This window comes from Panthera leo, chromosome D1, assembly GCF_018350215.1.
Source record: "Panthera leo isolate Ple1 chromosome D1, P.leo_Ple1_pat1.1, whole genome shotgun sequence".
Lineage (NCBI taxonomy): Eukaryota > Metazoa > Chordata > Mammalia > Carnivora > Felidae > Panthera > Panthera leo.
In genome coordinates, this window is record NC_056688.1 from 101,686,545 (window position 1) to 101,699,691 (window position 13,147).

At 38.7% G+C, this 13,147-nt stretch overlaps 1 protein-coding gene across 2 annotated transcripts in view; it reads right to left on the reverse strand.

Moving 5' to 3' along the window:
- Positions 1–5,189: 5,189 nt before the first annotated feature.
- Positions 5,190–13,147, reverse strand: part of LOC122200008 (olfactory receptor 1009) — a 32,070-nt gene continuing 24,112 nt past the window's right edge. For both annotated transcript variants that reach the window (XM_042905416.1, XM_042905417.1), the window contains exon 2: positions 5,190–6,149. In XM_042905416.1, coding sequence (XP_042761350.1) covers positions 5,190–6,134 — 945 coding nt within the window. In that variant the 5' untranslated portion in view covers positions 6,135–6,149. The remainder of the gene's footprint in view (positions 6,150–13,147) is intronic.

Here is a 13,147-nt window from a genome sequence, read left to right on the forward strand (position 1 = left end):
TGCTGACGGCTCAGAGCCTGGAGCCTGTTTCAGATTCTGTGTCTCCCTCTCTCTGACCCTCCCCTGTTCATGCTCTGTCTCTCTCTGTCTCAAAAATAAATAAAAACGTTAAAAATTAAAAAAAAATTTGCTAGACTAAGCAAAAATATTAGAAATATCAGTCACAAACTTCGGAGCCCTTATCTGTGTCATATTTCTTAATTTTATAATAACAAAGTACCCTACATAATGTTACCTCCATTTCCTAAATGAGTATATTAAGAAATACTTGTTTACATTGTCTGCATTATTAGACATTACTTCTTATTTTGCATTTTGCACTATGCAATGTTACTTGTGAAGTGTGACTATAACTGGGCCATTCCCATCTAAATTCTCTCTCTCTCCTCCCTCTTTTCCTCCCTCTTCTCCTCCCTCTTCCCTCTCATACCCATACACAATCCTAAGCATGTTAAAAAATGGGGTTTTCTTTACCTAGATTGTCTCTCACATTGGTAAGCGGCAGGAACGTGTGGAAGAGGTTGTTAATGTTTATAAACCATTTTGGCAGTAAAAAATCCTCTTGAGAAGTATATGGAATAGAAAATAGTTGATTTAAAAATATTTATGATTTATCATTTCATTTAAAACAGGCTAAGATAACATTTAATATGTAATTTTTATAAAATTACACACACACACACACACACACACACACACACACACAGAAAATTACTGGAAGAATGTAAGCCAAAGGTTTAACATAGATTATCTCTATAGGCAAAATCATATTACAAAAACACGTGTTTTTCAAGATTTCACTGTTTCTTTAAAATATACTATACCCATTTATATGTGTCTCAATTCTATATACACTATACAAATATACATAAGTAGGAAAATGCCTGAAATAAATGTATCAAAAGAGACACAGTTTGGGGCGCCTGGGTGGCTCAGTCAGTTGAGCCTCCGACTTCGGCTCAGGTCATGATCTCACGGTCTGTGAGTTCGAGCCCCGCGTCGGGCTCTGGGCTGACAGCTCAGAGCCTGGAGCCTGTTTCGGATTCTGTGTCTCCCTCTCTCTCTGCTCCTCCCCTGTTCATGCTCTGTCTCTCTCTGTCTCAAAAATAAATAAAGGTTAAAAAAAAAATAAAAAAATAAAAGACACAGTTTTCATATGTGACTAGTGGAATTATATGATTTTTATCTTTGTGTTCTGCTTTCCAAATATTCTAATAGTTAAAGCTCCTCCCCCCCAAATCTGTTTTTATTGCCTTTACTAGGCAACAACAATAAACAATGTTTTTTATCATTTAGGCACATTTTTATATTCTTATTAGTTCTAAGACTCTTTGATAGAATTTATACATTAAATTACATATTAACTTAAGTAAATTGAAACATCTTCTCAATTAAAAAAATTATTTTTGCTTCATCATTGAAAAACAGTGGTACAACCATGGAGAAAGGGGTTTCTGGAATCTCTCGGAGGGCGCATAACCTCTCAACACACTCAGTGGGAACTCTGCTAGGTTACCAATGGGTGTGTTCTTCCCACAGCATCCCGAGGTTTGCCTTCAGCCCCGTTATATTTGGCACTGAAATTGCTCAAGTGAGATTTAAGGAGATTGCGGTTACTGACCCACCATCCTGAGTTCAGATGATGGCTCACTTCCATCTAAGTGTGTTCTATTGGTCCGTTTCTTAGATATCAAGAGCCTTGGCAAAAGTAAAATGTCTACACAGATGATCCCGATGGATTTCAGGGAATTTGTAAGCACCTAAAGAAGATCTGATCGCACCCATTCTGTTCAGAAGGTTAGGTTCTTCACCAAGAGATATTTTCGATTGTACAGGGACTTATAAGCAATTCTGCATCCCCTTTCCTGACCGAAAACTTTTGCTTAAATTATTTCTAAAACTTTCGTTGTTTGAGTTATACACAAAACGTGGTGGAATTTGTCTGATGGTGTCTCCCGACATTACGACGTGAACAAAATCTAGGACTCTGTGACCCACACTTTTTCTTTTTTCTTTTTTAATTTTTTTACGTTTATTTTTTTTTGAGGAAGAGAGAGAGACAGAAGGTGAGTGGGGGCGAGGGAGACACAAAATCCAAAGCAGGCTTCAGGCTCTGAGCTGTCAACACAGAGCTTAATGTGTGGCTCAAACTCATGTACCAGGAGATCATGACCTGAGCCAAAGTTGGAGGCTTAACCGACTGAGCCACCCAGGTGCCCCATACCCACACTATTTCTTATCACTACAGCTCCCCAAGGCTGCAAGAGCTGTGTTATGGGAGGGGGGTGCTGGGTTGTGATTTGAATCGATTAATGTTGAGATGCAGAGTGGCCACTGAATGACCATGAATGAATTCCCTGGCCTGACCCTTATGTCCACTATCCTTCTCCAAGATTGCTTCAGAGGTGTTAATTGTCCCATCATTCATGCTAGAGGGAACACGGGACTCACAAAAGTCCCCATGGACCCCAGGCTGAAGCAAAGCTACCTTGATCCCAATAACTCGGGTGAAAAAGGTTTGAGGGGATTTTGTTGTAGTTTTGTTTTGTTTGTTTTTAATGTTGCTTACTTTTCCTAGTCCAATATCATAGAGAAAACAGATCAGATTTGTATTTGTACCCCGTAGCATTAAACTTAGAAATTGGAGATTCTACTGAAAAACAAAACCAAAAGCACCTCAGTGGGAGTGGGAAAAAAACAAGGGAATGCTCAAGAACCTTCCTTTGTTACAAGATCTGTGCTGTAAAGGCACAGACTAAAACACTGATAATTTTCCTTTCAGCAAGAGAAAGGGAACTCACTTATATCAGCAGCGGCACAAACATACACATCTGAGACTGTTGATCCCAGCCTTCATGTAATTAACTGTTTCAAAAATCAATAAATAATGTGAGTTACATGGAAGAAATTTCTGTGCTAAAATCTGAATCCTTTTCAGAGCATCACATTGGCACTAATTCTGCTTCTCTAGGTTACTTGCCCGTGACTCATTCCTGCTGTCTGAGACAGCTGCCTCACCAAAACCATGATTGTCCCTAGCCTATATATCATTTCATTGTCTTGGCCTTCAGTTCCCTCCATAACCTGCTCACTCCCTCTGAACACAAACCACTCTATGACCTCATTGCTAAGGGCTATGCACTTAGTGCATAGAACTATAGTGTGGTGGTTCCTCAAAAAATTAAAAATGGAACTATCCTATGACCCAGCAATTCAATTGCACTGCTAGGAATCTATCTAAATGATACAAAAATGCTGACTTGAAGGGGCACATGCACCCCAATGTTTATAACAGGGCTATCAACAATAGCCAAAGTATGGAAAGAGCCCAAATGTCCATCAACAGATGAATAGATAAAAAAGAGGTGGTATATATATATATATATATATATATATATATATATACACATACACACACACACACACACACACACACACACAATGGAATACTACTCGGTGATCAAAAATAATGAAATCTCGCCATTTGCAACTACATGGATGGAACTAGAGTGTACTATGCTAAGTGAAGTCAGTCAGTCAGAGAAAGATAAAGGTATGACTTCACTCATATGTGGGATTTAAGAAACAAAATAGACGAACATAGAGGAAGGGAAGGAAAAATAAGATAAAAACCGAGAGGGAGGCAAACCATAAGAGACTCTTAAAAACAGAGAATAAACTGCGGGTTGATGAGGGTAGGAGGGTGGAGGATGGGTTAAAGGGGTGATGGGCATTAAGAAGGGCACTCTTTGGGATGAACAGTGGGTGTCATCACTGGGTTCTACTCCTGAAGCCAAGGCTACACTGTGTGCTAACTGGAGAATTAAAAAGATATATAAACATAAAAATAAATTTAAAACAAGAATAATTGCAATATTCAACGCAGGTTCCTAATCCCGGGAAGGGATGGTTGTGACACAAACATTCCATCAATACTGCCAAAGAAAGGATTAGTTTATCCAGCATACTCCATCATGAAATTTATTAGGGCACAGACTTGGGATTAAATTTACACTCTAGTTCTCTCTGTATCCTTACTGAGTCATGATTCATTTTGCTTTTTCCCCCTCTGTCTTCTACGGTCTAGAGATAAATTTTATTTTTTTAGTTCATGCTCAGCCATCAGGGCTCAAATACCTGCAAACTCTAGCTTGCACCAAAAGGGCACTTTTTAAAAATCATAATAATTAATAATACCTCTTCCCTGAAATAATTATAATACTTCTTGAATTGCTCAAATGTTTTCTGAGGCACAGAAAGGTGTTAAAATCTTTTTAAACTTCATTCTGTCATATTTTTTTTAATTGGAACAACCAAAAAAGACTAACATGAAAATAGGATATATATTTTCTGAATTTCAGTTTAGCTCTGACTTCTCAACACCTATTGCCTCTGACTTTTTTAGAATTTTCTTGTTCTCTCATTCACATGTTTGCATTTTATTTATAATTTCTAGAATAAACAGTGCCTATTTATTTTTGTCTGAAAGAAATAGAAATAACTAAATATCAAGTATTAAAGTAGTAGTTGGAACATCAAAATCAAATATGTAAAGAGGCATCTCTCTTATCATTTGTCATTTGGTGGATGAATAAGTGTGCAAGAATTGTGCTGTCAATGTTGTTCACCTTTCACTTGTCCATATTTGGGTTTCTTTTCTGCAGTGATCATGACGTTGTATTCTTAGAAGACAAGAATACAAAAATAGGCATAAAAGATATTTAAAGGAATATGATAGGAGGAGTCCCTTTAGTTAAAGAAATCATTTGTACCTAGGTAACCTGCCCTGTTTGCTATTTTCAATTCTGTATTTAGAGATAGGGAGCATGCATATCATTCCAATGAATCTCACCTGGCCTGGACATGTATATTGGTTTAACTAGTGCCACACTATTAATAGCTAGATGATTCCAACACTTACTAGATTTTTATCCTATTCTTAATGATGAAAATGTTTGAGGAAGCAGAATTACTCTGACTCTGAGTGACTGGAGATTCTTATCATCCACAGGCACACGATTGAAATGGAGCTTTAAAAACAGTTTTTAAAATAAAAGTCATATTGAACGTTTCAAGGATGCCATACTCCAAAGTCTGCATGTTTGTTTAGCATCTTTGGATGATGACCAGGTAGACTAACCATGTCTAGAAGCTTTGCCCTTTATCTATTTTGTATTCCAGACAGGAATTTAACTTCTTATGCAAAACTTCCCCCTGACGATCGTTCTGCACATGGCAGCTTTCACTTCTTTATTTCTCAAGCTGTAGATGAGAGGATTCAACATGGGGATCACTGCTGTGTAGAAGACCGACACCACTTTATTGATGTCCAGAGAAAAGATTGCACCTGGCCGCACATAGATAAAGAAGAGGGTCCCGTATAAGATGGACACTGTGGTGAGATGGGAGGAGCAGGTGGAAAAGGCTTTGCGCCTCCCATCGCCAGAGCGGATCCTCAGGATGGCAGTAAGGATGTAAAAATAGGAGATTATAATGGTCAAGCTACTGACAACCAGTACAGCTCCAGCCACAATGAAAACCAACAGTTTATTGATCCGGGTGTCAGCACATACCAGAGAAAGAAGGGGGGACATGTCACAAAAGAAATGATTGATAATGTTGGAGCGACAAAAGGGAAGTCGGAAAGCAGCTGTTGTGTGAGTCATGGTGCTCAGGAAGCCAATAGTATAGGGTCCAACTACCAACTGTACGCAGAATCTCTGTGACATGGCGACAGAATACAATAATGGGTTACAGATGGCCACATAGCGGTCATAAGCCATGGACGCCAGGAGAAGGCACTCAATGGCCACAAAGAACCCAAAGAACCATTGCTGCAAGGCACAGCCCAGGAAGGAGATGGCCTTCCTCTCAGTGAAGAAGTCAGTGAGCATCTTGGGACCCACTACTGATGAAAAGCAGATGTCCACAAAAGACAGGTGACTGAGAAAAAAGTACATGGGCGTGTGAAGGCGGGGATCTATCTGGATGAGAATAATCATACCCAAGTTTCCTGTGATGGTAACAAGGTAAAAAAGTAGAAATAGCAAGAAAAGGAAGACTTGCATCCGAGGATGATACTTCAAACCTATGAAAATAAATTCTGTGATTCTTGTATCGTTCCCATCAGCCATTGGTTGTGTTGTTCTCTAGAGTGAGAAAAACAGAACGTTAATAATGCATACACCTTTAAATTATTTAAAAGCATAACATTATACACAAGAAGAGAAACTACAGGTCCAATTTGGGAGCATTGGTATAAAAAAGAGACTAAACTAAAAGCTACCAAGCAAATATAGTAAGGTTCTTACTCTTAACAGCAATATGGTTTAAACGTTTTAAAGAAAAAATTAGAACTAAGAATTGGGTCACCATTAGAAAATCTGTAAAATTACTCACCACACTTACATATTAAAAGACAATGCATTATAATTATTTCAAAAGAATTCTTTAAAGAAGCTGATAAAATGTGGCAAGAAAGAAAGAGAGAGAAGAAAGAAAGAGAAGAAAGAAAGAAAGAAAGAAAGAAAGAAAGAAAGAAAGAGGAAGGAGGAAGGATGGAAGGATGGGAGGGAGGAAGTAAGGAGAAAGAAAAGAAGAGAAAGGAAAGGAAAAGAAAAGAAAGCAAATGAAAGAAAAGGAAAGAAAAGAAAAGGAAAGGAAAGGAAAGGAAAAGAAAGGAAAGGAAAGGAAAAAAAGGAAAGAAAATGAAAGAAAAGAAAAAAAAAAGAAAACAAAGAAAAACTTTCCAAACTGGAAAAAAAAGGAATTACTTGACTTGGTAAAAAGGATCTTCCTCTAGCTTCCAGAGAATATATGTGTGTAAGGTAAGCACTGGGAATATTAATACTATAACCAGAAACTCTGTATTTTCACAATGTGTGCTATTTAACAGTGTAGTGAAGGGTACATCCAAAATACTAAACTATAAAAAAAGAAAGAAGGTGTAAGAATTCTAGAAAACAGAGATAAGAAAATACTGTCACTATTTGCAAGCAAAATAGTCATCCACATAGAAAGTGTAAAATAGTCAACCAATAAGATAATTTTTTTAGAAAAAAAATGAAAGAATTCAAAGTAGCAGAAGATTGGTGTAAAAAATGTCAATAATAATTACCTATGAATTATAATGGAAAAACTTATATTCATCAATACAAATTGATAAAATAACTGTAAATAAGCCTAACAAAAACCATTCAAGATCCATATGAAGAAAAATATAAATTATTTAACTTTACTGTACAAGGGAAGAACTGCCTAGATCAGTCAAAAAAACACATTTACTGTATTTTTATGTGTTTATTAAGATTCATTTCCTCCTGAGATAGTAAAAATTAGCTTTAACAGGGACGGTAAGACTCTGAGTGGCCATTCTTCAGGTTAGAATAGCACACACAAATACATCAACTATGAAGGGAACAGAAAATGATATTTCTCCCACAGATATGCTGCAGCTGGAAAGTGTCCTAACAACATTTGGGTGGGTGGGGGGGTGGGGAGGTAGTGACAAATACTTTACTGCTCAATGATAAACTTTACTTTCTGAAAAAACAGACTGTCTACAATTTTTGTCTGAAATCACATCAGCAAGACGAAACACCCCACTCTGGTCTGGAATATCTAAGTCAGTCTGACAGAGCAAAGCAGTCCCAGTCCCCAACACGAGTACAAAACTCCACATGAGGGATGTCTGGATACAACACTCTACACCTAGTTTACCTTTGTAGTTTCCATGGAAACAGGACCCTGTGCTACCTTTGTGGGTCAGACTGTTCTGATGCTGTGATGTTGGCCCCTTTCCACACAGCCTTGCTTTGCTTTGAGCTCATCGCAATTTTCCTTGATTGAAATTTCACCAAAACTCCCCACTTCTCAAAATCCTATAATAGCTCTAGTTTTTTTTTTGTTTGTGTGTTTAATGAGACATCCATGGTTCTGGTCTCCCTCATTGCAGTGGGTCAAAAGCTGGTTGGATCAGACTACTAACCTGATCCTGGCTGTTTAAGGCTGATGAGGCTAGGACACCTGCCAGGTTATTTGGTAAATTTCATGCAGTTCCAACCAATTGGAAAAGTTAAATTAAAATATAATTTTGTAATGAAAAAAATCAGATGTTTAAATTCATGGAGGAGAAAAATGTTCAAAGGAGCAAAGGACATTTCAAAAAAGAAAATCAAAGAAACGGGATGTGCTATTCCAGATATCAACACATAAATAAAGCCATCATGCTTAACCAGTAAGGTATGATTACTAAAATAGGCAGGAGACAGAAAAACCGTAGGCAGACCAAGACGTATATGCCAATTTAGTATGAATAAACACTTTCTTTCAATCAGGAAAGTAAAGATTAATTACAATATTTGGATGGCCATTTCAAAAAATAGATCATATTCAAATTCCACCCACATCATTAAACTAAAAAGAAAAATTCTATTATAAACATACAACAGTCGGGGCGCCTGGGTGGCTCAATCGGTTAAGCGTCCGACTTCGGCTCAGGTCATGATCTCACGGTCCATGGGTTCGAGCCCCGCGTCGGGCTCTGTGCTGACAGCTCGGAGCCTGGAGCCTGCTTCACATTCTGTGTCTCCCTCTCTCTCTGCCCCTCCCCTGTTCATGCTCTGTCTCTCTCTGTCTCAAAAATAAATAAACGTTAAAAAAAATAAAAAAAAAAACACAGCAGTAAAACACTAAAGAATAGCATTATGATTTGTTGTAGGGATGGACTTCTTAAACAGAACATGAAAATCACCTGAAGAAAAGGTTGAAAGCTTTATAGCATAATAATTTTAAGTAAACAAATGCCAACATACACTCTAGGTAAAATTAAGACATACAGACTGGAGAACTACTGAAACATATGTTACAGAAGACTAAAGTCAGATCATACAAAGAACTACCACAAAGTATCCACTAAGATAGCAAGTATTCATTGTAGTCATTGGCAAAAGATACAGAGAGGACACTCCCAGTCCCAATAAACATGAAAAGATGTTTAATATCCCTTTAATATCCCCAGTAATCACAGAAACCAAATTGAAACAATAAACATATACTATTTCACCCTTCAAGTTGACAAGATATTAAGAAGTGAGAAAATATACTGAGAAAGCAGGGAGAGAAACTGGTGATCACTGGAGATCACTGGCTGTTGCAGGGGTGGGGCCTCCAGAAGGCAATTTTTTACTATCTCTTGAATTTTTTTTTTTTTGAAAAGTGATTACCTGATGATTCAGAAATTCCATTACTTTTATCTACCCTGAAGACACACAGAATGGAAAAACAATGATGTCCACTTTACTATTGCTTCAAATGATAAAAAAACGGAATCCACATAAATATTCTCCAAAAAGCATAACAGTAAATAAACTTTGGTATTTCATTCTGGGGAATATTGTACAGACATTTAAAAATTAAATAATAGATTACCAGAGGGGAGGTGGGCATAGAGCCTGCTTGGGATTTTCTCTCTCTCTCTCTCTCTCTCTCTCTCTCTCTCTCCTCCTCCTTCTCCTCTGCCCCTCCCTTTCTCAAGGGCATATGCTCTCTCCCTCTCTAAAAAAAAAAAATAAATCAAAATTAAAATTAAATAAATATATAAGGGGTGCCTGGGTGGGTTAGTTGGTGGAGGGTCCAGCTCTTGATTTTGGCTCAGGTCATGATCTCATGGTTGTGGGATTGAGCCCCACTGCCAGTGCAAAACTCCTTCTCTCTCTGAGCCTCCTACTCTCTCTCTCTCTCTCTCAAGAAAAATAAATAAACTTGAAAAGATTGAAAAAGCAAAAGAGTCTGGAAAGACAATGCAGCAAAGGAGTACTCATTACCTCTGAAAAGAGAGGAACAGTGAACTGGTATGTAGGTAGGAAATCAAAGGGGTCCCTAGATTTATCTGCAAGTTTAATATTTTATTACAAGGAGGCAATACACTTGCATTACTTTTGTAATTAAAAACAATCTAGGGGCGCCTCTGTGGCTCATCCGGTTAACTATGCAACTCCTGATTGGCTCAGGTCATGATCTCATGGTTCATGGGATTGAACCCTGCTTTGGGGCTCAGAGTGGACCTTTCTTTGGATTCTCTTTCTTCTTCTCTCTCTGCCTCTCCCCCCTCGATATAAATAAATAAATAATAATCTAAAGCAAACCCCCCCCCAAAAAAAAGTAATCTAAAGCAATTCCTTAAAGTATTTCAACATTTAAAAAGAAAAAGAGAGAAGAAAAAAAAAAAATAGCTACAACCGATTGGGAGAAAAACAGGCAAGAAATATACAAAGCCTAGGTGGGAGAAAGTGAGTAACAAAAATACAGGCCATGCATTTGAAGTTCGAGATTTCTGAAATTCTGAGAAGCGGAGAGAACTCTAGCCCCAACCTCACCCTTTATAAATAAGAAAACTGAGGCTCCAAGATGTCTGACCCAGGACCACAAAGATGGTGGCAAAGATACAATCAATTTCCACCCTGCGGTTCTAAATCCGTGATTGGCTGAGTGGGACGACACCTTTAAGGTGACAATGGAGAGGGGACAAGGGACAAGCATTTTCAGAGTATGCAAGACTTATCAGATTCGGCCCCAGGTGCTCTGCAAATGACAGCCAATTTGACTTCCACCCAAGCTTGGGTAAGAAACATTTTGCTATCTCCATTTTAAAGAGCAAACAATCAGGGGCGCCTGGGTGGCTCAGTTGGTCATTCAGTTAGGCAGTTAGGCATCCAACTGCAGCTCAGGTTATGATCTCACAGTTCGTGAGTTCAAGCCCCTCCTCGGGCTCTGTGCTGACAGCTCAGAGCCTGAAGCCTGCTTGGAATTCCCTCCCCTCCTCAAACTCTGTGTCTCTCCTTCTCAAAAATAAATAAAAATTAAAAAAAAAATGTAAAGAGCAAACAATCAAGGCTGCCAAATGTAGAAGGTGATACCTGAAGGGCAGGACCTGGTATCTCCAAAGAGTTATCTGTGATTAAGACACTGCCCTATCTGAATACAGAGTATCCACCCTTTCAAAGATGTCACTCTTCCAAGAGGGAAACTCGGATGTCTCAAAGTCTCAACCCAGTCCTACGTGTTGTTTGAGGGCTACAGAATCGGACAAAACGCGTATGCAAATTTATCAGTGAAAGAGCTGTTGATTACAAGGAGAGTAAGGAGGTCCCAGGAAATCCTGTAAAGAGTCCAGGTTTGCTCAAGTACAAGCGCTCTCAAACATCTGCACCTGTGCTCCCATTTGTACCCCCTGCTTGGAGCGTGATGCTTATAACGCACGGCAGCATTCCACACAGATGGCACCACACCTAGAGAGGGTGGCCCTGCCTCTCTCTCCCTGTTCTGGGCAGCCAGTGAATCTGAAGAGGGATTTCACTTGACTATAATCTCTTCATGCATCTTAGCAAATTTCACATTATTGCATGTTAGGTTTGCTGCAACATTCTAACCAGTTATGGTCTGAAAGTGGGATTTTTCTATGTACCGAAGAAACACATCTTAGATGTCAGTCCTTTTCGTTTTCCCATCAGTCTTTTTATTTTGAGCTTCTTGAAGAGTAAACGGAGGGACAGAGATGGATTTTTAAGAATGCTTTAAACTTACATTCCAAGGAGCTCCTTTCTTCTTCCGAGGATTGAAATTAAAACGGAGCATAAATTGTACTCTTTTTCAGCCTGTGTTCTTTCTTCCCACCTTCATCTGCGCCTCCACACAGAGAAGAGGGCAGACTTTCTTGGAATCACTTGGCTTTATTCTTAAGTTTCCTTCCCAAGGAACTGGTAAGATTCCACTCCAAAGCACATTGTCTTTTCACTTGGTTGGAAGTTTCCAGAATTAGTTACCTCATTTTGTTGTTGTTGTTGTTCTGGAAAAACTTATGTCCCAATACATACCATACCTTGGGAATTTTGTTAAGAGGGAATTAAATTAAAATGTTATTACTATCCTTAAGCTCTAAAAAATCCACTGGGATCCCCTTATTTGCTCTCTGTGCTTGACTTGAGTCAAGTCTTAATTTCTTACCTCCTTCTTCAACAACAACAACAACAACAACAACGAACATTTAATGAGTAAACTTCAGTACGGTGTTGTCACAACTGCTGAGTTTTCCCCCATAAGAAGCACCACGGAATTTCTGCAACTGTTCAGCTAGAGATTTTTACCGTTGAAGATCAGCCCCCAGGATAGCTTACTTGGCACTGTGATATTCCATCTTCCTTTCCTGATACTCATAGGGAACTCACTGAGAATCATAATGTGTGCAGTACCTCCACCATATGCAATGAGAAATTGAGATCGATTTCACCGAAAAATGCAAGCCTGATACTACATTTTTTCAACTTATATTGATGAATAACACACAGAAAAGTGCAAAAACCTTATGCGTACTGCTCACTGAATTATTGCAATGTGAGCTCAGGCATGCAAGCCACCACCCAAGTCAGGAAATAGAACCTCCCCATCCATTTGATATTTGTGAAATTCATCTTTTGTTGAATAAATCTCTAGTTCATGTATTTATGGATGCCCGCATTCCATTCTGTTAGTATTCCACAAATGATTTATCAATTGCTTTGTTGTTGGACATTTGAATTTTTCCCAGTTTTTAGCTTTGTGATTTTTTTTTTCTCCAATGGGCATCCAATGAATGCCATGTGTTTTGGTGTTCATGAGCATGCATTTCTCTTGGGGATATACCTGGGAGGGAAATTTCTTTGTTATTGGGCGCGTATATGTTCCTGAGGACCGATCATCGAAGAAGTCTTCCAAAACCCACTGCTTACACTTCCATTAGCAGTGTATGAAAGTGGCTATTAGCCATTTTATGATGGTGTGTGTATAATGGTATCTCATTGTGCCTTTAGCTGTCATTTCTAGAGAGATGCAACAATTCTGCAAGCTTTCCAAGCCATTTCCATAACCACTTTTATGAACTGGCTTTTGAAATGTCTTGCCTGCATTTCATCACTGGATTGTCTTTCTTTAAAAATTACAATAGTTATTGGGGCACCTGGGTGGCTCAGTCGGTTAAGCATCCACCTTCAGCTCAGGTCACGATGTCACAGTTCATGAGTCTGAGCCCCGCGTGGGGCTCTGTGCTGACAGCTCAGAGCCTGGAGCCTGCTTCGGATCCTGTGGCTCCCTCTCTTCCCCTCCTCTGCTCATG